Source organism: Fringilla coelebs (assembly GCF_963513975.1).
Source record: "Fringilla coelebs genome assembly, chromosome: 8".
NCBI classification, from domain to species: domain Eukaryota; kingdom Metazoa; phylum Chordata; class Aves; order Passeriformes; family Fringillidae; genus Fringilla; species Fringilla coelebs.
This window is the reverse complement of record NC_140066.1, coordinates 10,465,107-10,491,243: the sequence shown is the minus strand read 5'-3', so window position 1 is coordinate 10,491,243 and position 26,137 is coordinate 10,465,107. Positions and strand designations below refer to the sequence as shown.

General features: G+C 37.7%; 1 protein-coding gene across 1 annotated transcript in view; it reads right to left on the bottom strand.

Annotated features, from left to right (window-relative positions):
* Positions 1-26,137, bottom strand: part of OGDHL (oxoglutarate dehydrogenase L) — a gene marked incomplete at its 3' end in the record, with an annotated part of 46,936 nt that overhangs the window by 17,947 nt on the left and 2,852 nt on the right. Inside the window, exons 2-14 of the mRNA XM_084210273.1 lie at positions 24,309-24,543; positions 17,841-18,014; positions 14,570-14,672; positions 11,227-11,342; positions 9,351-9,505; positions 6,601-6,747; positions 5,929-6,019; positions 5,247-5,426; positions 4,750-4,878; positions 4,199-4,378; positions 3,776-3,928; positions 2,399-2,501; positions 1,661-1,789 (exon numbers count right to left, since the gene is read on the bottom strand). Of these exons, the coding sequence (XP_084066399.1) occupies positions 1,661-1,789; positions 2,399-2,501; positions 3,776-3,928; positions 4,199-4,378; positions 4,750-4,878; positions 5,247-5,426; positions 5,929-6,019; positions 6,601-6,747; positions 9,351-9,505; positions 11,227-11,342; positions 14,570-14,672; positions 17,841-18,014; positions 24,309-24,515 (1,867 nt within the window). The 5' untranslated portion in view covers positions 24,516-24,543. The remainder of the gene's footprint in view (positions 1-1,660; positions 1,790-2,398; positions 2,502-3,775; positions 3,929-4,198; positions 4,379-4,749; positions 4,879-5,246; positions 5,427-5,928; positions 6,020-6,600; positions 6,748-9,350; positions 9,506-11,226; positions 11,343-14,569; positions 14,673-17,840; positions 18,015-24,308; positions 24,544-26,137) is intronic.

The window sequence follows — 26,137 nt, the reverse complement described above, 5'->3', positions numbered from 1 at the left end:
ACAATAGCAATTTGGTTTCTGGATTTTGGTCTTCCTTTCTTTCCTCATTTTTTCTTGGTATTTATCTTATTGCACTTCTGAAGATGTTATACAGTGAAACAGGCTGGACTGATCAATACTATGAATATCATATAAACAGAAAAACTGTAGCAGCTGCCAATGGATTTTCAGTTGGCAACCAATGGCTGAAGATTTTATAACCTCGTGAGCAAAAACACATGTTACAACACTGTCATTTTCAAAGGGAACAAAACTTCATAGCTGCACACTGGTTCTTCAAGCTTTGATGCCACAAGTCTCCTGTATTCACTGTCAATTGACAGCATCTTATTTTCAAATCTGCACTGATGATTTTGGTAAGCTGTCCCAAACGTTATTTTCCCATGTTTCCCTTTCCTTACTTTCCACAGTTTTACAGAAAAACACCACACTTTCTTTCCACATAGAACTCCCATTGAAATTGCCTCATTTTAAGTAAAAAAAAAAATCTCAAAAGTTTTCCCTTTAGAATATACTAAACATTTGATTAAAAAAAAAAAATCTTCCCATTGTTTTTTGCAAAACTATATGACAGTAAGCATTTTCATTCTAGTGAAAGGACAAAGTACTTAAAATTTCTGTTTCTCTCACCTTCTGTTCCTCCACAAATTCTCTCACAGCCTTTTAAACTGCATAAAAGAATCTAGCATACCATAATTGTTCTGAACCATAAATATACCTTATATACTGGCAAGTGTTCTCTACTGTCAATGGTTAATCAACTTACTAACAAGAGACCAATTTACCTTTTTAAATAGAATGTCTAATTCTAAATTTTATTGGGCAACTACAATTTTTAATTTATCAGTGTCACAACAAAGTGCACAAATGTGTAGACGAGTTAAATTTATCCATTAATTTTATCTGCTTAACAAGCCTGTAATTAATAACTGGGAATGCCCCACCATGATTACTTGTGTTTCATTTCCCAAAGGAACAGAAACATAGAGTATTTACAGAAGACAAACTTTATTCTATGATGGATGACTCCAGAGAGGATTAGCTTTCTCTGTTTAAGGATTTTAAAGAGGAAAAAAAATCTCTTTATTCCTTATCCTTAGTATGTATACTACAAGTCAACAAAAGAAAAAATATTCCTAAACAAAGGGTCTCCTTGTTTCTCCACAGAATGAGCCAGTTATTGTTCCCAATAGTTGCTAGATTTCAACCTGCCCATAAAATAAAACCATCTCAGAACTCTGACACAGTGTTGGGGCTCCCCAGTGACACAGGCACTTAACTGTAATAGATGCCAAAGTGAGGACTGAATCTTTTCAGAACAAAAGCTAAGACTTTTTGGGGGGAAAAAAAGCAAGGACTTGAAGAATGAAAGAAGTTATTAACTTAAGGCTGCAAAGAGACTTCTACCTCCCTCAGAGGAAAATCTATTTTAATGAGGTATGAAACAGAAGTGGTGTGATACTGAAAGAATATTATGCTGAGAACAAGCAGCAGGAACTTAAATGTCACATTCTCCTCACCCATGGAGTGGAAGAGTCAAAGTAAAAAAAGTCACAGGCATTTTCCTCTTTGAGAAATGGCCTAAGAATAACTTCTGTGCAGAAATACAAAAATGGAGCAGGACACAAAGCTAGGAGGAGACACAAAGCCTTCAGCTGACCTGAATGTATTTTGAAGTCTTCGACTGGCACTGAACTAGCGACGTTGCCGATGTGAGTCAGCAGCTCTTCAGAGATGCCCGTCGGGGGACAGGACATGCTCTTGGGCTCTCCGTCCGCGGTAAAGAAGCCTGCAAGGACAAGGTTGGTGACATGTTCAAGGACTGTTTAGGAGATATGGACATTACCTATAATTGATTCAACAACTCAAGTGACATGCTAAGCAGCAGACTAAGCCGAGTTCTTTCCCTTTTGCTGGGCACCAATAATTTTGATTGTCTGCATTACAACAGAAGCTGATCTTACAGGCACACAATGATCTATTTTGTTTCTGCTTTCACTCCCTGTGAAGTCCAACTATGTGGGCAGAGGCTGCCAATAAAAGGCATATGGCACCTCAATCCCTCAAATAAAAATAAATATATGAATAAATAACATGAGACATACTCCTTCTTTCTGACAGCCCAGACAGTTAACAGTACAGGAAAACCACATCTCTGCTAAACTGGAAAATGGCTTTTTCAAAGTCACAGCTTTCTTTGCACATTTTTTAACAAAAGCATTTATTTCAAGCTGATCTGGCAGAATGCAATATTTACTAGTAACAGGGGCAAATTAAAGGTCACATATTCCATTTTAAAGGAATGTTGTATGATAAAATCTACCTAAATCCTAGATTTTGGACTCAAAATAAAAGCACATTGGGGTAACACTATAATATGTGAAAGGACATTCCTTACCAGGCCAAGGGGAATCCAGCCAGTGCTTGATATGAAGGATCTTGTTATCCTTAGATCTAGTATATGCTTCTTCACATATTTTGTCATACTTTGCAATTTCTTCCTGTAGAACAAAAAGGTTTTAAAATGGATAAATATAACACCCTCCTATCTTACAGATGACAACTCTCATTCAGCATGACAATACCAGCTATTTAACTGCATGAGAAAATTTAGTTACAATAATACAAATAAATAAAATTAATTTTATCTAGGATCAAACTGCCTTCTAGAAACATGCTTGCACACATTACTCTAAACAAATCATTTCATTGGACAGGTGTTACAGAGGAGTGTACCAAGAGCTGAAGCTGCAAGCATTGCTCTTGAATCAGACAAAAGTGAAATACCTAATATAATTTACAGTCATACTTCTAAGGTCAAAATCATACGACTCTCATACTCCTGGCTATGAAAGCCACTAAAGTTTGGAAAAGAAGTTTCAAAAAAATTATTCTGTCTGGGAGAGTCTAGCTAAGAACCTGCTGGCCACACCTCTCAATGGCATATGCCATATTCCATAGAGGCAGAACACCTCTGCAACACCTGTGTTTCAACCCAGAATCACACTGAAGTTATTGAGCTACCTAATCTTTAAAGGAATTAACAGTAATGTTGAGCTCAGTCTATGCAGCCAAACATCCATTCAGGATCCTAGATCGAGTCACCAAATCCTACAGTGCCTCTACTGGCACACTCTTTCAATAAATGACTCAGAAAAGCTAGTTCTGCATGAGCTGTGATGCTTCATACAGAATGCACCTACCCAAACTGCTTATTTTCTTGATCTGCAATATCACATTACTATACCTTCTCACAAGGTCCACGAATGTTTCAAGGCTCCTCAGAAGGATCCATCTGCACTCTAAACACCAATTCTCAAAAAAATTAAGGTAAATACCTAACCAGATTAATACAGATACCAGACTCTACACTTCACCATTCTGGAATACTTCAAATGATCTCTGAACTTGGTTGAATTCTTGCAAGAAAACTAAAAGGTTAAATTGATTCTATTTCATCATTGCTGGACACAAGGCTGCCAAGGTTATCAATATGAAGCTATCAACAGGAGTGTTCAAATACTGTCTTGCTGCTGAATCAAGGTTTTAGAGATAAAGAACAGCTAACAAATGCTTCTGTTTTCCAATGTTCTCATTTAATCACCTTCTCCCTCAGAACTGAAGCAATTTTTTATGAGCAATATATTTTAATTACTTCAGAGCAGTTCCAGTCCTTTTGTTACAACAATAGTATTTTACATGAAAATCCAAGCCAAACTGAATCACAAATTGGCAAAGAGTAAAGACTTATCCCTCTAACTCTGCTGGAATATACCTCAAACTCCTGCAATGTCACAGTCCCATCTGCAATCAGTTTGTCAGCGTATTTCTTCAGCACTGGGACCTGTTTATGGATCTGCTTGTACATCAGAGGCTGGGTGAACATGGGCTCATCCATTTCATTGTGCCCTCTCCTACGGTAACAAACCTACAAAGGGAAAGATTGCTTCTGTTGATAAGGAAAAATGTAAAATGTAATATTTCCATGTCATCATTTTACAGAGATTTTAAGAGGTTTATTGTGTGAAAAAATTCATGGCTTTTTGTTGGCCTGTTTGTTCCTGGTTTTTTAAAATGAGGAAACTAAAGGCCTTTAAAATCAGATGTTTCTTGACTGGACCTTCTAAGCCACAAAAAAATAAAGAATAGTCATAATACATAATGCACAGAATGAAAAGTAAAGAAAACCAAGACTTACCAAGTCAACGACCACATCCTTGTTGAAAGTGTTTCGCCACTCTGCAGCTACGCTGCACACATACACCACTGCTTCAGGATCATCAGCATTCACGTGGAAAATGGGAGCATTGACCACGCGAGCAACATCCGTGGGATACGGAGATGAACGGGCCATACGGGGGTCTGTGGTGAAGCCAATCTAAAAATTCCAGAAACTTCCATTGAAATAATTTGGGCGCCTCCATCTACTCTGTTTTGAAGTTTGCATTTAATAGCCATTCACACAGCAACAGCATCAGCTTTTCATTTTGGCTAGCTAGCTTCTTTTTGCTCCCTTAAAAACCAAAGCAAGGCTAATCCAATTAAGTACTACAAATTGAATGGAATACACGCAGGTGATAAAATATTATCCACTCAAGAGCTGCTAGATACTAGGATCATTTTCAGAAACATCTCAACCATTCTAATATCCAGAGGGGGAAAGGGACCCAGTTAATAACGAACAATAAAAAGAGATAGATGGGCAAATATTCAGCAGAGAAGTTGATTGCAAAAGGCTGTACTTGTTACCTGGTTGTTGACCACAACGTGAATAGTGCCATTTGTGGTGTAGGATGGGAGGTCACTAAGATGAAATGTCTCATAAACCACTCCTTGTCCTGCAAAGGCAGCATCCCCATGTAATAATATAGACATAACCTAAGAGGGGGAATTGTAGACACATATTTAGAAAGGAAAACTGCAATTTGAGCTTCTCAGCAGGATTTCTTGGCTCCATATCTTTGTAGTGCTTATAAAATAAAACAGCAATTTTATAATAAACCATAAATTTATCAGTATTCTGCTGCTTTTTCTCAGTTTGAAAAGGAAATAAAGCTTTAAGCCTACTTCCCAAAGTTACCCTTGGGGTCTCATGTCAGGAACCTTACCTAGTTCAACAGGCGATATATCTCTGTTGAAGGAGGAAAAGTAGAAGATTCTGCGATATGAAACTACTGGCAAACTATTTCTATTGGAAATACCATGAAAAACTACCATTAAAAGTTACTATATTAAACAATCTTTACCTTTTTCCCTGCTGTATCTCCTCGATAAAACTGTTCAGCTTTTGTTTTGCCTTGCACAACAGGATCAACTGCTTCCAAGTGAGAAGGGTTAGCCATCAGGGACAGAGTGATTTTCTTGTTTGTTTTTCGGTTGATCCTCTCATGGTACATTCCCAGGTGATATTTTACATCCCCAGATCCCTAACAAGAAAGACACAACCACAACTCAGGAATGTCATTCAGACCCGCTCCATCTGATTTACTAGGCCTAAAATTTGTGCTTCAGCCTGAAAACTGCATCTGGTTACCTGAACATTAGTGTGCACTATGGGTCTGACACCATAATTCCAAACTGGGACGCTGTTCCTATTCTATTATCTTACTACTGTCATCAAACATTAGATAAATTCTTACAGCATATTAATACTCTGTTCATTCATATACAATAAAAAGAGATGCTTAAAGGTTATGAACTCTGTCAAATGGAACTTATCTACAGTCACTCCTGAGAGACCTTTTGCATGTTAGAAGTACAATATCATTTTTAAATTTGTTAAGAAATTTCACCAAATTGTGTTCCTCAAACTAAAAAAGAAGGCATTGCCGCTGATAATGCTGTTTTCACAGTAACCATGACCAAAACAACTGCAAACTATCTTGAATGTTGACCTCTCCATACAGATCTAATGAAAAAGCATCTTACCTCATCAGCTGCTTCAAGTTTGGGATCAAACTGACAGAAGATCTGCTCCAGCTCTTTTCGGATTACATTAGCCAACACATTCAGCCGACCTCTAAGAAAATTCCAAACAGTTATGTCTCAAACATGGTACTAACAGAGTCAACAGCATAAAACTTACAAAATCTGCAAACTACCCTGTAAGAAATTTGCAAATGTTCTCTTCAAAGTCTGAAACCCTTGATTCAACCCTTCTTCCCATTACAAGTTCCTCCAATGCATTCCCTCAGACATTTTAGAACACCCTATTATCCAAGTGAATTTTGTAGCTATCTAGCACTCTTCAAATAATCACATTATAAATTAGTTAAGGCAGACTACAAAAGTAAGTTCAAAACTACCTCACAAGCTTTCCCAGTTCTAGCGACTCTGTGCAATGGCAGAGATACCATGGCTGCTGCCACATTTGCTTGCAGTTTCAAAGTACACTAAGGAGAGTTTCTCTATCATTTACTTTTGAAGCCTCTAACCTCTTACAGGCATTTAATACAGTTCTGTGTTCCCATATAATTATTTGATATGACTGACTCTTCCTACCTCAGCTTCTCTAATATCAACTTTTTAAATAAATTTCTAGAACCCAAAACTTGTCCCAACACAGCAAGCCCATTTTTGGGGTGTTCCCCTTGGCATTACCTATGAGGCATTCCCATTATAACATATTCAATTCCCATTTCACTGGATTTGTCAATGATGGTCTTAAGTGCAGGAATCATTACTTCACATCCTTCCAAACCAAATCTCTTTTCAGAAGACCACTTGCGAGCAAGGAAGTCTTCAAATCTTTGCCAAAAAGAAACAAAAAAACCAAGAGAAATTATTTGTACAAAGGTAATTTCGCAAATACAAGTTGTTTACCATCTTACAGCAAATAAAGTAATGTTAAACTGTTTTAAAACATCCATGAATACAAGTTATACACCTCTGGAATTCAGTCATACATGGGGAGGGGAACACAGGAGAGAATTCAGTTTTTCTCCCCATCTGAAAACTGTTTACTAGAACTTTGAAGCAATTAAGGGTCCCTACCTTAAAAAATCCACTTCCCAAGTTAAATTCTGTTCTCATGTACACAAATCTGATCACTGGGAAGGCAGAGTGACAGCAAAGAAGTCTCTTCTACGAATTGAGGAAAATATAACAGAGAACCTGTATTTTCTAATACTTGTAGGAAAACTAGAGTAGAAAACACTCCTATTCCATAGGTCTCATTCAACAGGAAGGCTCCTCAGACTGTGTGATGTAACACTTAGGAATGGGCCAAGAAGCAGGACACTGGTATCCCTGCCTCAGCTTCAGCAGTACAATGATGTCAATCCCTGACAGCTCTAAGCTCTTTCATTCTTTAGTGCATTCGGGCCAGAGGCAATGTGGGTGGTTAAAAAGTACCTTTTAACAAACACTGAAAGGATTATACATGGTAAAGCTTGGAGTTAGGACAGGCAAAGAAAATAGATCTTCATGAAAGTTACTGTATTGGTTACATCATCTGTGCAGTGCCTCGCCTCACAACACGGCCATATTCCATTATTACTCAGCTTATTCCTCACTTAGAATCCTGACATTTACCTCTTTAGACTGAAGTCCTAAAGGCAGTGATATGAATTGTTGCCAAAATCTCTCCTAACTCACTCTTACCTTACAATCAATCCAGCCATCTAAGCAACAAGCCAGACCGTCAACTGAGCCACTCTGCCAGAATTCCTGAGGGAAGTCTGTGGGGCTATGCCAGTTTCCATACAAAGGGGAAGCAGTGTGCCAAGTGAACAGCAGGTCCCACAGGGCAAAGGAAAGCAGTGCACACACTGATTTCTTCCTCTTTGCAGCAGCAAGCTCAGCCAGTACTGGACAAGCAGCAAGTTCATTACTTGAGGCAAAGTGCCACTAAGTGTGTAGACCTACAGAATTTCACAGTCACACCTTGCCAGTCCCCCACATGCCACTGGGAGCCACAGAGCCCCAGCCTCTGTCACTGCACGCATTCAGTACCCAGTGAGGAAAACATCTGGTGAAAGCTGGTTGCTCTCAGAAGAGATCAATCTGGAAATGCTTGGCCATGGCCAGATCACACTCCACAGAGTCTAACATGTTTACTAATGCATTACAAAGTAGCTCAGAACAATACAAGTATTTTACATAAGGAGGAGTTTAAAATGACCCTTTGTTCAATAACCTATCAGTGAAAACCACAAGGGATGAGAAATCCAACTTTAAATTCAGTTTCAAGTACCTGAACTCTGTAGTTCTTGGAATGGAAATTTTTAAAAACAGTCTTGAGCAAAGCAATGAAAACCTGCTTTACAAAGCCACAAATCTCAAGAGGACAACCAGTTTTCCACAAAACCAGAATTTTTTTCCTAGGTAATTTTCAAACAGTAAAATAAAAAGCACTCTAAAGATAGCTGGATAGAAATTTTTGTAAAACTTTTTGTTCCCCATTCAGTAGACAGTTAATTTGGCAGAAGATGAACATTAGGCTCCTTCATGCCAGTAGAAACCCCAGATCTTTCCACAGCTTAGGAAAGAATAAAAGCACAAATTCTTCCCTTAGGATAAATAGAGATGGCTCCCACTGAGCACCTGTTAAACTTACTCAAGTATAATATTCACTTGACCAGTAAGTGTCATTTTTATTTCTGTTTAAATGAAAATTTTAATGAGACATTATAACACTGGCAAAAGTATCTTTTAACACCTCCAATGAGCACTTCATTTTTAGATCTTTGCACATAGAATCTTAACCAAAAAGCGTGCCTTTCCAAATCTGTGACTCTTGTGTTAAACAAAGGCTAAACACACTGTTTCAGATTGTAGGGACTGAAATAAATCTTGTGTCTGAGAAGCCTTGTTCCAGAGGTAAGAGGATAATTCATTCTCTGGGATCACAGTATTTCCATACAGATAGCCACAATAGGAGCAGTCAATAAGCTATTTCCAAATGTGTTTTCTTTTATTATAGATACTAAAACTGCTGCTGCCAGGTCATGCAACAACAGCACAACACATCTTGGCACATCTCAAAATGAAAAGGGCAGAAAGGACTTGAAATCCCACACCAAGACTTTTCTGATGCTTATTTTCTGAAACAGGCTACAAATCTTTAACAAAATGGTATTACTAGTGCGTTGAAACAACTTTTTCCTAGTTTACCTCCTCAAGCCAATGAAAACATTGCCAGGTATGCCACTAAACGCCTTTCAAGATAACAGAATGCTAAGTCACAACACAGACCCTGACAGATTCTTCACAGCACACACTTTCCTTTGAGAAGGCAGCCAGGTTAACTACACCCATCTGCACTCCAGATTTCAGTGAGGCTGTTCCCCCCACATCATCAGCTCCCAGGCAGCAGGCACAGAGCAGTGGCCCAGCCCAGCCCAGCATACCTCATGGAGCGCACCAGCCTTGCCAGCAAAGTCCTCTTATCCTCGTTGCTGAACTTCATAACTCCCGGCGTCTCAAACTTCTGACGGATCCACTGGCACTGCTCCACATCATTGATGAACATAAACTCCAGGCCAATGTGTTGGCAGTAGGTATGCTAGCAAGCGAAAACACCAACAGAGAAGCTTTAGGAGCTAGTGGGCCACAAAGAAACTAATATATTTTTTAATTATATCCTCTGTTACTCTCCTGAAAGCTACCTTGTCTTCCTGTTTCACAACATCTTCCTCCAAAGTAATTCTATAAATGAATAAATTGTTTTGCTGAATCTAGTTTTGTATCACAAAGCCCTCTCTACAAAGTAACATTTCAAATTTTTAAACTGGAAGATTCTCATCTTATGCTATGCTCAAAGCAGGCCAACAAACCTGCATTACACTGACTGGCACATTTCACCTAACTCAGTGCTTTTCTTACAGGCATAGTAGACTCTTCTTTAGATGCACTAGCAAAGATTTCAAGTAATTTATCAAAATTTGTGTACTTTATCACATCTTTTGTAAATGTAACCTTAAACCAAGAACTGAAGACAGTGAGAAGACAACTACGAAGCCTAATGCAAATTATCTGATAACTGTCAAGTTTCAGAAACCTGGAAATGTGAAAAAAGATCCAAGAAGCTGAGAGCAGGGAGAAAAGACAGGGAGAAATGCAAAGACACAGCAGTAATTTTATCTCCTTGTTCATTTTTAAAATTTTATTTTTCTTACTTTAAAAAGAGTATTTCATTAGAAAAAATAGTTCCAAAACACAAGTCAACAGAAGTAAGACCTACTGTGAGTTTGAGACAAAACTACTCTCAACATAATATGTGTTCCCTACTACCTTTAAGGAGTTGAATGCTAACCTATATTAAAAAAAAAATATATATCCAAAGCTCTAGAGACAAGAGGAAAGAAGAGGGTTATTTCTCCTTAAGACAAATCACTTCCTTAAGGCTTTTATATTTTGCAATTGATTTGGTCCTTTTATTGGCACATTACAATTTTAAGGATTATTGCTACACAGATAAGCTAGAAGCGCAAAAACAAACAAAAAAACCCCCCAACCAAACACAGAGCTCAAATGCACAACAAAGATAATGTGGTTTAACAATTTACCATGCCTCAGCTAAGCCAACATAAAAGTCAACAACTGGGAAAATCCAACAATGACTCCATCAGCAGCCTACAAAGTCATTACCATCCCTATTTGCTGCTTTGCTATTTGGAGTTTGCCTCTAATTATATTTATTCCTTCAAACTACTTTTTCTTTTAATTATTTTGGCTTTGATGACTTCCTATGGCATAAACTATGTCACCTGTCAGATAATGAAACTCTAGAAAAAAGACTGGGGATGGAAAACAAGGACCATCACAGTCTACAAGCTACAGCTGGGCTTTCATGAATTTGGTACCCAGCCTTCATATTTTTCCTCAAGTAAAGATCTCACTAGAGCTGGGGATCTGAAAGCAACCCCTGAATGTCCTGAACACTGTTGTTTTATCTGTGTTACAACACTCCAAAGACAATTTCTAAAGGCTCTTCTCCTTTTAAACAATATCAGTTCTTTCCAGAACAAGGGCTGGCATTAATATTCTACCATATTCACCTCTTTTATACTCATCCTTAATCTATGTATGTCCAATATCCAACTAATTGCACCAGTGGTGCTGCAACCTCTAGAAACAGTACAAAGGTTATTTTAATGTTGTTGAAATCCTTTACATGCTCTGTTAGTAACTGGCAAATGATAAGGGGGTTTTGTGACTGACACCTGGAACAAGTTCATTTTGGTCTGAATGAAAACATTCCAAATGAAAACGTGTCCCACTGACCTCCAGGCGTTTGATGATCTCTCGCAAAGACAGACTGTTCTCATTTCCTCCTATGAAGGTGGTTGTTGGCAGCTGAAAGACCTTGTCCAAATCTGATTCATGCAAACCATAAAACCCTACAACAGGTGCATTATTGAGTTGCAGAGCAGAACAGGAGACAAAAAGGAAAAACAGCATTGTTTTTCAAGCCATGGCAACTATATTTAATAAAGCAGTATTAAGAAAAAAGGTACCAGATTAAAAATTGAAAGTGTGAATATTCTGAAGTTATCCATTAGTAAAATAGACTTTATTCTGGATTTTAAAAAGTGTGTTTGAATTAAATAGTCATTACTTGATTCTTTCTTAAATGCTCAAACAAAACAGCTGGAATTAGAATCATTCTAACCTTTTTAATATTTTACCATATTAGGACACACATCATCAGTTTTCCACACTACTTCTTACAGCTCACTGTTTAATAAAATAACTGACTCTATCATGAGCAACAAACCAACAGAACCATCTGGTTGGAAGCATTTTACATTAACAGACAGACCAAGGGAATGCACAACAGGTTCAATAAAATGCTGTACAAGCACTCTGGAGAACTTTCAAGGTATTTCTATTCACTCTCTCTTTTTAGGGAAATTAGTTTGAAATAGCCATGTAATGACCTGTACAGCTCTAGTTCCCAGGCAGTGACCCTTTATAAACACAAATTTACAGACCCCCACCATCTAAAACTTGTTTAACCACATTGATCCATCTTGTTTTGGACACATCTAAACTTGTTCTGGCTGAGAATATTATTTAAGAAAATATTTAAACTAACTGTTATGCAGTTTCAAAAGCTAAAATGCTTAACAAACAAGACTGAAAGACTGGTATCAATGAAAGTTAAAGGCCTTGTATAATACAAGGTTAACTTAGACCTGTTCAATGAAGAAAGGAAAAACAGTTCCTTATAATTGTAAGAAGCAAAGGTACAACACTTACAATACACATCACCCACAGTTATATAACCTTATATATACATTAAAACTACATATGTTCCTACACATGTGAAAATATTTGAAGAATTAAAAACACCTTCTCCATTTTTAATTTTGAACACTTTATCTTGGTTCCAGATAAGCTGTAGACATCCACTTTAGCAATGATAAAACAGCATGCACATAACTCTTACATCAATAAAGTGCTTAAACATTAAGTGACTTTTCTGAAGGTAAAAGCAAAACAGCAAATTAAAGACAAAGTAATAACAGCATGTAAGAGTTGAAGACAGGCCATAGGATTGCATTGCTACCACTCTTACCATACAGCACTGTCAGTAAATAACACGTTTTTTGCTTTAAAAATAATACATTTCAAAATGTTAATTTTAGTTTAAATAAAAATTTTAATAATATATTTAAATTTCAAACCTGAAGCGCCAAAAAAAGCACAGATACCATAACTTCTCCTTTTTGGCATTGTAACAGGTTTTTTCCCAGCAGGAGGGGAGAGTGACACAGGGGATGACAGGGACTTTAGTGTCATTTGAAACAAAGCAGTGCATTTATTTCTTCACTTTTGCTGACTTTCCCTCAGACTTCAAAGGCTCTTGATGTCCTCTCATGCATAAAGCAGAACACGTACAGGAGTGATTTGGGCACACAGAGAACATCTGTGCTTTGTACCACAGCACCACATATTTACTGAAGCATCACCTTGTGTTTAAAGAGATACACTCTCACTGAAATCCTGAGAGCAGTTCTATACTGGGACTCATGCAGTAGGTACATCTGCAACTGCCTGCATTCTCAGAAGAAACTCTCAGAAGAAATTTCCTACCACAAGGAAAAAAAACACCCAGAAGATGGGACAAAGAAAATGCACAGAAAAATAAAATATTAAAACTTTCTGTCCTGACAAAGGCCTTTCAAAAGTTTCCTGCCTGGAACATTCAAGGATAGGATTTGAGATCTTCCTCTATTTTAGCTAGGTTAGAAATTTTGTTTCCCCTCACAAACTGAAATCTCCTCAGTTACACTCTCAAACACATCCCCCCATCTCATTCAGAGGTCTGGCATATTTTTCCTATGGGCATGAGGGCTTCAGTGGTTGCCTTCTGGTCAGTCACAACACCCTGTACTAAATTATCTGTAGAGTGTAAAGAAATGCGTACTGACATGCTAGTAGTCACCCATGCTCCAAATTAATTATATTTGCTCAATAAATGTCTCATGTGTTTTCTAGTAGGTACTTTTCTTTAATTAAAGCTGACAAACTTCAGAGAGAAGACCCAATTTGTGTAAGCACCTCTCTAGTCTTAGGCATCCACTTCCTTTATATGATCAGAACCGCTTCTTTCCCTACATCAGAAATAGAAAACAGAGCAGCAAAGCGTAGATATGCTTATAGTAAAATTAGGCAGAGAGAGTTTTATTTACTTCCTGCACAATGTTTTATGTCTGATCGAAAAAGCTTCCCTACACATCAAAGAAAAATTGATTCAGTGTCTTCATCAAGTAGAAAACCACATTTTAAACTAACCAGGTAGATTGAAGAGCAGAGAAAAATCAATCAGGTGTTTTTTTATTCAAGTAGAGAGAGGCAAAGAAATTGATCAATTTCTCAGACACAAGCCCTCCTAACAGTGAGAACAACCTTTGCAAAAGCAGACCCTAGTGCACCCTCTTTTAGCAGTAAACTGAAGTTTATAATAGAAGATATAATCACCCTTGGCTTATATCCACAGGTAAAGAATGCTATGCTTTCCACGTTTTCTTCTGTTAACTTCAAAGACACTTCTTTAAGGTATACATAAGGAATAAGTATCGGACATTAGACTCCAAATTTGGTATGAAATTAACCCTAAGTTCCTCTGTCCAGTGCTTTCTTTATTGCTTGCACCCTTCAGATGTCCCCAGTTCAAACAAGTATGAAGTATAATGCTATAAGAGTAATTAAGATCACTCTTATAGATTACTCTTATCAGAATGTACTGGTTAGTATTAATTTCTGGTGTGGTTCAAAAATAAAATATTTAGGGGGTTTATAGAGCATTTATAACAATCATTCATCAGAAGATGAATTCATAGGAACCTCACCTGTGATCTCAGAGTAGAAATTCCTTCATCCTGAAATTTCAGCCTCCTTATAGATGCTCAAAGGCTCTATGTCATGATAGCAAGCAGAAAAGGTAGAAGCATCCCTGACACGTGGCATCCCTGCCCATAGAGGGGAGTTACAACTAGGTGATCTTTAAGGTCTCTTCCAACTCAAGCCTTTCTATGAATCTGTGCAACGTCTATGAAACCACCTCAGTACAGGGATACACAAATGAGCATTTCAATAAGAAGGCACACAGCTTACACACCAAGTTTATCTATTGTGGTGATAAGGTCAGATGGAATAAAGGAATCCAAATCTGCATCCAGAATTCCAAGGGGATCTAGCTGAGCCACATGATGGCCACGGATCTGAAAAAGGAGGAAAGCAGAGCAAAATGAAATCACGCTAAAAGTCAGACAATGGGAAAAAGTTAGTGATATCTCTCTATAATATCAGCCATTAAGCTGAGCAAGCAAGCACCACTAATGTGATGACAGGGTTACATACTCTCAAGTTTTCCCATAAGAACAAAAAAATAAGCATTATATCACTGATTACATATATACCTCTATCAAAAATTACACATTACAACATAATCTTCATTATGTTGTCTGACACACAATTTAACTGGGATTACGCTGGAGTTTTAGTGAAGAAGGCTACTAGAGAGTACACTCTCAGTAAAATTAAGTAACTGGGTAAAATTAAGTAACTATGATGAGATCTTACATTTGCCAATTCAGTTATTTTGTATTTTTGCCTGAATCCTCCTTTCTGCACCTGCATTACATTAAAACACAGAATTGCTGACTTAAAACAGATTGGTTCTGAAGTAATTTATATTGGAAGTGAAGCAGAGCACACTTCCTGAGCTCTGCTCCAAATCAGATTGCATCTGACAGCATCTATTTTCATTCATGAAATTTCAGAAATTTGATCTGATAGAATTCATATTCAAGGCACTGAAGAACACAAATTGAGTGAGGAATTTAGCCAGCTTTCAACAGTCAGTGTGACCGATGCTACAATGCATGCCACAAGTGCTATAAACCAGTGAATTATCATATAATATTGCTACAGAAGACATAACTAATTCATCTCAGAGAGTCACAAATATAAAACCATTTTTAATATGCCCCTTATGTGTGACTCTCATATACCAAATTAACTCATTAAAAGATTGTATAGATGAATATATCAATAATTTCTCCATATAATTTTTCTTTTTAACAACAAATTTGCATCCCTTGGGTAGAATTTCATTCACACTACTAGTATCCTAATTTTCCCTGAAAAACCAAAAATTATAAAGTGAAACATTAACAGTGAAGTGCATTACACAGTAATAGAATATGATTACAGTGTGGTTCATCAAGAAGGGTGTAAAAACACTGTTCAATTATTCTATATTTGCAGGAGAGTTTATAACAAAATGGTTTCCAGTCATAAGAAACCAGAAATATGGCATCTTTTTTGGAACTACCAGCCCTGTAATCTCAGCCTGACTTCTGTGATTCTTTGCATCTCATGAATCACCAGTAATGAAACTCTGACAGGCCAAATGATGCCCACAGCAACATCTGTGCCATCTGACTGTTTACAGCAGCACTAAGTTTATCTGACTGGAACAAAGCAAACAATTCTATCTCAAACATCATCAACAGGAAAGAATTCACCTGCCTAAGTTACATCTGCTCTTCAGTATTAACAGGAAGAGGAAGAAGATCAGCAGGAATGCCAAAACCCAGAAAGGCAGAGCAGTAAATGCTGTGCCATATTATTCCAGGAGCAGTTTGGTCTTTCTCTAAAAGACAGTAATTCCCTCAATATCAAGGCATCTTTAGTAAGTCTTATTACTTTCACTGAATACAGAAAATAATAACTGCAAAAATCAAAGATCAACCTTGTGAAAATACATACATAGAAAATTTTCATTGCTTGCCATATGACTAAATGCAAGTACAGAGTACCAGAAACTAGACTTTGATTTCTCCGGCCTCACTTTTGTTAAGCACACACATCCCACTGAAAATCCTTCTTTCAGTGTGCCCAGTGCTCTCTGTTTGAACAAACAATAGATTAACTGCCTTCTCAAAGTCCAGCTCAACAGACCACAAAGCAGTTTACCACAAAACCATAAAACAACTGACAGGTGAAATGAAGTATCTGTATCCTTCTCCATTTCATTTCATTATCAGGCAAAGGAAGGTCACAAATTATCATACCCCTTCAGCACTGAATTTAAAGGGTACTAAATACCTTTTAAAAAGCAGACAGTTGCCTTAGGCAATCCTCTGTGACTGTTTGTTGCAGACACATGGGTGCCTGCCATTTCTACAGACATTTCTGTTCCATCACTTGACAAATACAGGGAGAAAAATGGCAATCCCTGAACTATTTTCAAGAAAATTGTGTCAAAACAGCCTAACGTTCTCCAATTTTCTCTAATACTTCACTGAATTTTTACTGCAAAATTGGTTATTTTCTGCATATCTATTTCTAAGCAAATTTCATATATTCTTTATATTCACAAACATTTCTACTCTTTTACAACAACCCTCCAACTCAATGTGATGTGTCACCCTCAACTCAAGGTGACAATGTGATGTGTACAAAAAAAGGTCTTTTAAGAAGTTCCTCTTCTACTCCTCTCATGACACCAAAGAGGATTTAAAATATTTAGGGTAGGGAGGAACAGATCTGCTTAAATCAAACTGTAGGAAACTTCTTGGAAAGTTACTAATTTAAAAATACTTGTTGAATATTTTGCTAAACACAGATCTAGTTTTTTTTTTACATAATTTGTAAGCCTTTTATTGAAACTAGGATACTAAATACCAGTCTAAACAAAAATATTTAAACTTGTTTTTCATTTGAAAAACATCAAACAAAACCCACTGTCCAATTCCAAATTCCTTCTTCTTTCAGAGGAAAAATAATGAAGTTAGACTTAATTTCTTAATTTAATAAAAGGGTTGAAAATCAGAGTGTAAAACAAAATAAATTTTGATGAACAGCTCTCTAAAAGAATCAAAGTTACCCTGAACTCAGTACTGTCAGCCTCCCAAAATTCACTTTCTGGTTAATTCATCATTTCTCCTCTCTCTTTTTACCTATAAGCCTGCTCAAATCAGGAATCTCAAGATTCACCTTAGATGTATGATAAAGCAAGTGCATTCCATCCTTTCCTAAAGAATGGCAGTAACATTCAGAACTGCAGTACAAATGTTCCCAGAGGTGAAGACAGACTTTCACAAACCATTGTCTCCATAAAGTCCTTCCGGGCTAAGTTAGATGACCAGCATCAGGTCTGTGGGTAATCTGAATTATGAGTTTGCAAACCAGACAATCACCCCAGTCTGAATCCAACACCTCCATGTTTAGACACTGTTCTGGAAAGATAAGCTAGTTCAAGGCCTTTTGGATTAGAAGCAAGACCAGAAGTAGTTAAAACCAAAATACAATGAGAACATAAAAAGGAAGATGGGTGTTTGCAGAGAAGAGGCTTTCCCACCCCTACCCCAAAATGCACTTACTTGGTATGCCCTTATCAAGGACTGCACAGCGAGGTGGTCTTCAACAACCTTCTCAGCCGTGGCCGGTGTGGGGGCCAGGCCGTGGCTCTGCAGGAACGATCCCTTTCCTTCCTGCTGAGCTGGCAGATGGGCTGCTTGGCCAGCGGCTGCACTCCGGAAAAACACATCCCAGGACTGGACACGTGTACAGAGAAGAGAAATATTTATCATCTCCAACAAAAGTCTCATCCAAAGCAGCTCTTTCTAACTGCAAATGGAACCTCACGCATTACAGTGTTAAATTCTACTCATGGACAGCAAAAAAAAGAGAACTGATATATCCCAGTCTCAGTAGAACTGAGTGTTTTATTTACACAGAACACTTTTCCTCTAACTTCTTACACCAAGCTTGCTCAGCAGAAAAGTGCAGCACACAGGACTGTAAAGCATCTTCATATATTATCCAATCACACAGCTCTTTTTAATTGTGCTGTTTATTGAGGCAGCCAAGAATGGGTACAATATAATGCTGCTGGTAAAGAGCTATCAAGCCTATAAAACAAAGAACCTTAATAAACTAAATCCATTCCTTTAATGATACTTGTAGAATTTATGGTACTTCAAGACACTCACTGATTATGCTAAACCAGGATCAGTCCTTAAGAGATTATCGTGAAGAAACTTTAAAAGCAATTAAAGCTTTTTTTGTGTGAGACTTGTTCTAAGATACTTTCCTCACCAGCTTAGGTTACCTTACCATGAAAGGAATTATGGGCCTGGTTTTAGGTAAAAGTCATAATTTTAGAAAAGTCCTTTTCTCAGAAACTGAATCACAACTAAGAAGAGATCCTTTTATTTCCCTCTGTGCTGCTTCACACAAGCTGCTTCATTCACATAAGCCCCAATCTTGTTTTCCTGAACTGTTTGCATTCTGATGAGGTGGTCACTATGCCGGCTTAGAACGGTATCAGATATATGAATGCTAACAGAGAGCAGCAGACTGGGACAAAACATGTGAGACACTTGTACTCAGCAAAGAAGGAAGTCTGTGTAAAACACTTCCCTCAGCTGGCTAACTTCAGAAAACAAAAAAAAAAGCTATTTAAAAACTTACATATCTTTGTGACTGGAATAAAAGAACTGCAAGAGATAAATTTCTGCAAGGCTGCTAGCCTTGCAGATATCCATTACATTTCAAAGAACCAGTGCCAGAAAAAAGAAAAAATAGTCCAAAGCAATTATTTTTAAAAGATTACTTAATATGCGCATTACAGAACCTACAAAAGAAGTAAAATAACATAATACAAACATGGCATGACAGAAAAATATTTACAAAATCTTTTTTGCTTTCATTAACAAAAAGTCCTCATACTGAAATTTCTAAAAGCTTTAAGGTGTTCAGAAACAGAGAGGGGCAGCAAAACATCACCCAACCTTCCAAGCTCAAGTTGTGGAAGGGGGGGGATTCACTGAACCTGTGGGTGGGAACCTCACCATTAGCATGAGGCCTCTGCCCAAGAAACATTGTTTTAATGCACCCCTCTTACGTCTTTATTCATAAAAAGCTGCATCAATACAAATACAGTAAACTTAATTTATCACCCTGCTCTTACACAGGCTTATCTAAACATAGCCTGACTTTTATATGCCCTGACAAATTAAGGCAGACAGATCATGTGTGGTGGCCAGTTCCAGACACATTGATGAAGAATTCATTCCTCTTCCCGTCTCTTATTTATGCCTGTTTCCTATATTCTTCGTACCTTGACATCTTGGCAGCCACACTGAGATTAGAAGTCTGAATTTATATCCTATAAGTGGTCTACAAGAGCCTATTAGTGTGACTGTATTTCAGCTGAGATTCTCTCTATACACCTTCTTGGCCTGTGTTAAGAACAGTATTGTTTTTCCATGCCTACACAGCACCCAGTCTGAGAGTCTGGAGACTCCTGGGTTTTTTGAGTAAAACCTTTCATATAAATGTAAAAGTTATCACAGCACAGTCCCACAAACAACTGAATGTGTTTTTACACTCGTGCTCTGCTAAGAGAGTTGTTAACAAACTCCAAAAAGACTTGCCCAACAAGTGATCTGTTTAAGGAGAATCAGTCTAGGGCTCTTTCTTCATGCAAACCTACAAATATAAAGAAAATGTTTCCATCTGAAGATGCAGCCAGGTGAGACAGAATGGACCCAGACTACTTTTTCCTATCACATTTTTGAACTTATTGATTTGTTGGACAGGCTTGACATTTAATCAGAGGGGAGGGAAAATACATCATTTGGCTACAGAAAATTAGTTTTTACTAGATACACATCCATCAAAGCCTCTACAAATTTCTATAGTGTCTTTCAAGATTGATACTAGATTATAGTCTTCAAGTTCTGTGTATCAATGTCAGTCTTTGGCAACAGCATTTGCCATGTGACTGAACAGATAGAAGAGCAGTTTGCTCTCACTGCAAACCTGCAGCTTCTCAAGTAAATTAGTAAAGTTCATCAAGAAAATGGTAGAGGAGATTTAGAATACAGAAATACATTCACAAAAGAAAAAATACTATAGTGATAGATGATACATTTTCTTTCCTTCTGCCAGCAAATCTTTATTGGAGTTAACCATTATTTTCTCAAGTAATATAACACAATTCAAGTGATTCAGTGGCAACATTTTAGTGTCATATAATAAACAGTGTTGCAATTAGCATAACAAGTAACATATGCTTTATCTTGATGGTTTGGGGTTTTTTTTAGTGCTGTCACAATATTCATCAACTACAGTGAGAACAGTAAAGCCTTAGAAAACACACACTGAGCACCACTATATCATCTAAAAAAGAAAATGAATAAAATGAAGTCAAAGCAAAACAACCCCCCACTTCTTTTCCTAGTCCATAAACTAAGGACTAGGTTTATGGACTACACACTCACAGCAGAGCAGCTGCACACAGGATAACATGGCAGGCATTATGTACTCCATAGCAAACCATGCAGTTTTGTAATTAATCTTGTGATAGTAATAACTGAGCCTTGTCAAGCTTCTTTCTTATGATCTATGGCCCTGACACCAAGCTTCAAGGAGAAATAATGATGCCTTTTTCAGAGCACACGTCATTTTATTCTGATTGTTGTTTTGGCTACTCTGATGGTAGGAAATTCAAAAAGCAAGGAAAAGCAGGAAATCATCTGAAATGGATTTGTACAAAGAATAAAAACTCTTATACATATATAAAATATGTATGCATATTTTGACACCATGATACATATAGAAAGAATAAAATCTTAGAAACACTCTGGAATGTGACTGCCATACTCCAAACAGCTCTAAATAAGCATACATGGGAAGACATGCCCAGTCAAACCTTCTGAGAGGGAAAGCAGTTCAGGAGCCCTCATTAATTGGGGTTTCTTAGTACAAGTGAATAGAATAGGACTTTTAAAGCCCAGGAAAAATCAAGCTTTTCAAACTAATCAATGAGGAGGCACATCCCCTCTGAAAAAGGGTTATTTAAGAACATGAGGAGAAAAAAAGTATAAAAAGGAAAATGAGGAAAAAGAATACAACATCTAAATGCACAAGCTGGATCTCTAAATCATGCTGGACATACCAAATAAAACAACAAAAATGAGTGGCCTGCAGAGAGCCAAATCATTAACAAAACCATAATCAACACCATGTGATGTCTCCTGACATTATTTTCCAACACTTCCTCTCCTATCCATACCTGAATGACAAATGCACAACTTTACAGTCAAAATCACAGCACAAATTTTTCTGTATTTTTAAGAAAACAGGGTGATTTCAATCCTTAACATTTTAAACTTGTTTTATGAAAGCTGAAATTGAACAATTTCTGTCTACAAAAATCTTGGGAAGGTACTTGCAGCTTTCAGCCAATGAAATGAGATGGTTTTCAAGAAACTAAAAATTAATTTTACTGATGAAACAAAGTAAAATTAATTGGCATTCTTCTCCTTCTCCCCTTTTTTCACAGGCTGTGAAAAAACTAATAATTTAGGCAAGAGTAGCTGTAATCCATTATTTCCATCCATCATATTCCTTCAAGCCTCATAAATCAGGGACACAGTGAATTTACTTCAGTTTGTTACTGTCGCAAGTTTATTAAACACAGTTAACCTAGGAAAGAATTCACACAGTTTTATAATCATGCTGGTTTGGGCTAGGGTAGTTAATTCACAGTAACTGGTTTGGATTTCAAAAGGGGATTGGCAATATAGAGAAAATTTTGTTATTGATGAGCAGAGCTTACAAAGTGTCAGGGCCTTTCTGCTCCTCATCCCACCAGTGAGGGGGCTGGGGGTGCACAAGGAGTTGGAAGGGACACAGCCAGGACAGCTGACCTCAACTGATATCCCTCAAAGGAATATTCCCTCAAAGGAATATTCCAAACCACATCATGCTCAGCATGGGGAAAGAAGGAGGAAGAGGGGACATTCGGAGTGATGGTGTTTGTCTTCCCAAGTCACTATTACATGTGCTGGAGCCCTGCTGTCCTGGGGATGGTTGAACACCTGCCTGCCCATAGGAATTGGTGAATTCAGTTCAGTTTTCTTCTGCTTTGCTTGTGCATGCAGCTTTTGCTTCCCTATTAAACTGTCCTTATCTCCATCCAAAAGTTTTCTCACTTCCACCCTGCTAATTCTTTCCCCCATTCACATATGTGTGTGAGAGAGAAAGCACAAGTGGCTGTGTGGTTGCTAGATGAAGTTAAACCACGACAAAAATGCATCTTGAATCACCTGAGATCCACTCCCTAGGCCACATCCTTCATTCCTCAGTCAAGTTATTTATTGCTTGCTGTTCAACCCACAACGGCATCACCTCAAGAGGATCCATATCAGACTGCGCCTGAACTTTCGGATGAGCTGGATGGCCTTTCGGCAGGATTTTTAGCATTTCAGCCTACCCTGACAGGTGTGCATCTCCCGGCCGCCCTGGTTCAGCACCCTGGCCAGCTCCAGGCGGAGCGCTCCAGCACTGCCGCCCCGCTCCCGGCTGCAGCGGGCTCTGCACTCCCCTGCCCGCCCGAGGGAACTTCCCACCCACAGAGACGCCTGCAGGGCTTCCCAGCAGCACAATGCACTCCACTGCAAAGGGGCTGAACCAGGAATTTCATTCATCTAAAAGGAAAGAAGTTAGCCAGAAGCCAATATAATGTAAATACAATAAAAACCAAGATGTCACCTTGATGTCACCACACACTTCTTATACATGAATTCATCCCTTCAGTATCCCCAGTATAAAAGGGTTGGTATCGATCTACAGCCTTGACACACCATGAGGGCTTTGCAGAAATTCAGTGCACCAACACAGTGTGCTATCTCACCCCACACTGGTGGAGCTCAGCTGGCAGCTACAGGACAAGGGCTCAAAGTCAGATGAGAAAGAGCCATTCCTGGAGAAGGTTCTCCATCCCAAGTTCAGGTGTAACATAGAAGACCTAGGGTCAATCTGCTATGTAAATAACAGTCAATCTTCAGGGCTGGCACTGCATATGTCATCTTTCAACAAGACTAAGTTCATACACAACATCCAAAGAAAAAAAACAGTTACAAAACCACTCTTTTTGGTTTCCTTTTTAGTTTCTGCCCTCAGCATGCGTCACTTCCTCATACTCTAGACAGATTATCAGACTTAAAACAACAACGTCTAAGTGACATTTTGATATACGTGTCTTGAGAATAAGGGAACAGACAACCAATTTGGTAAACATTTTGGGCACAATTCACATTACTTTCTGGAAAATGACTTGTCTGTCTTAGAATTGATTGGACTTCTCATCAACTTCTTAAGTTACTATACATGTATCACCATAACAGAGCCCTGTTTGTCAGCAGAAAGCTTGCTAAAAAATAAGCCTATGTATTTTGTCCACAAGAAAGGATTTGGGTAATAGAGTTTTTAGAAAAGCAAACAAATGTCTATTGTCTGGAGAGAGAAGGAAAATGCAAAACAAAACACTTTTCAAGACACGTCAGAAGAATATTCTGACAATTTCAGATTCAGATTTAAGGTTACGACTTCCATAGTTTAATCCAAAGACAACTGAACATTTGTCTTCTTTAGACAGCTTAGAAGTACCAACATCAACACATTATTTAAATAATTCTCTGATACGGCCTTATTATAAACCAAAAAATTAAATATATTTTATTCTTGGGTCTTCTTCTGGATGTAATTAATTATTTAACTGACTGCTTGACCAGCATTCCCATGAAGGAATAAAGTCTCAGAGCAGCTATTTCTGGTCTGTACTTATCCTTCTTTCTGCTCTGCTCACCATACCTGTGCCGCCCCTGTACTTTCATAGTTACAATATCACATCTTACACCAATCAATAGGTGGGAAATTAATTTCATGTTTTTCATTTCACACAACATCTTTTCCTGAAATTTTAATAAAAAGCAAGTGAAAAAGAAAAAGAACTATTCCACTTTTAACCCAGCATTACAATCAAGTTTTAGACTTACCTTATGTACACTTTTAGGGTTTTCAAGCCATGCACAGTACATTTCCTCCATGTAATTGGAATTACTCCCACTCAGGAATGGCTCTGAGGTTCCTGATGAAACATACCGTTGGCCATGTAAAAATGCCCTTCTGGCTATATCCTGATTTTCCAGAAGTTTAAAGCCATGCCTCTTCAGCGTAGCTGCAAACAACTTCAGATGACTCATGTTTGTTTATTAGCCAGACAATCCAAGTCTATTAATAAAATAAAACCAAACTTAATCAGAAAAAGAGACAATGAATTGTAGACACATTGCAGCCTCACAGCAAAACCTGAGGTTTCTGGCTACAGTGCCCTAACACAAAGCTCAGGCCTAGGCAAAAAGCTCTCTTCAGAGCTAGAGCCACAGCAGTGGAGTGGCTGCTGCTGGCCAATCCCACACAGTTCCTGCAGCTGGTAACACCACCCTGCTCCTGAAGCAATCACCATTTGTACCGCCCGCCCCCCGGCCCAGCTCCCTGGAACAAATGGGGCTGCTAATCACTGACCTCTCCAGAGCTCCTGGCAACCCCAAGTGCTTTCCCCCTGTTTGGAAAGCTGTGGCTTTATACCCAGTCAGGCTGGGCTGGGGTCAGCAAACAGCGTCAGCCACAGGTGCTGCAGAAAACAAAAAGCTGCTATCTCAAATTTCTGCCACAAGTAATGGAGCTGACCAAATAATTAAAAGTTCTAGTTAAGTGTTCATATTGACATTGGCCTTCGACCAAACAGTGAAACACTGAGAAAAGGCTCACTTTAATTTGTTTTCTTAACTGGCAACATTTATCTTGTGCTTCCAATGATCTCTTACAAACTTTGTAACAAGGACAGCAGATTCCATGCAATTTTGAATTGAGAAATTCAATTTTCCAATTCAATTTCTCACAAATAAGGGTTGAATCTTCTGAATGCTGAACACCATCAGTGCTAGCAAAGGGAATCAGGGCTCACCTTCAAAATAAAATAAGAACAAATGCATCTTGAAATTAGTCCCAAAATAATATAATCTTAATATTAAAATTGCTAAAACTGCAAAGAAAGAGCAATAGCGTGAAAAGAAATTATTAATTTTGTCTTCATTTTTTAAGTATTTAAAAAGCTACAATATCATGAAGGATAAGGTATTAATTCAGAAGAAATAAAATTCAGAATAAACTCCAAAGTGTCTCTCATTTATTTAGCTGCCCATCTGGAGAAATTATGTATTTGGTCCAAGGTAAACCCAAGGTCTTTTGTTGTTTGGTGTGACTGAACAATTGCTAAAAACAAAAGTCACGAGCTGTCAAATCAACTTCAAAGTTTTTTTAAAAAAACAACACTGTTATTTTGAGTAATAGAAAAAAATTTAAATGCTACCTATTACATGTTAAGATTTCTTTATCGCTAATTCAAAAATATATACTATTAAAAAATCTTCATAAATATTTCTGTATTTAAATCCCATTAAATTATTTTCTCACTGTTTCTCCTCTTACATCCTCTTTTCTAAAAACAAAACACATGGTTATAAAATGCCTAATTTTTTAAGGATAGGAATAGCTATATTTCATCATCCAATTTAAAAGTTAATATTAATCCTAAAAAAAAAAAAAAGAAAAAAAGAAAAAGGGCTCCTACTAAATAAAACAGTATTACTCCTTGTTCTTCTCTGGCATCACATTTTTAGCTCAACATCTATTTTAAAAGCTGATGACTAGATCCTCTTCTTAGCCACTACATTTACCTATCATCCCAGCAGTGAACTGTCCTTGATCATACCAGATTCCCTTGTCTACTCTTTCAAGGCTTCTGCAGCCTTTTCACTCTCAC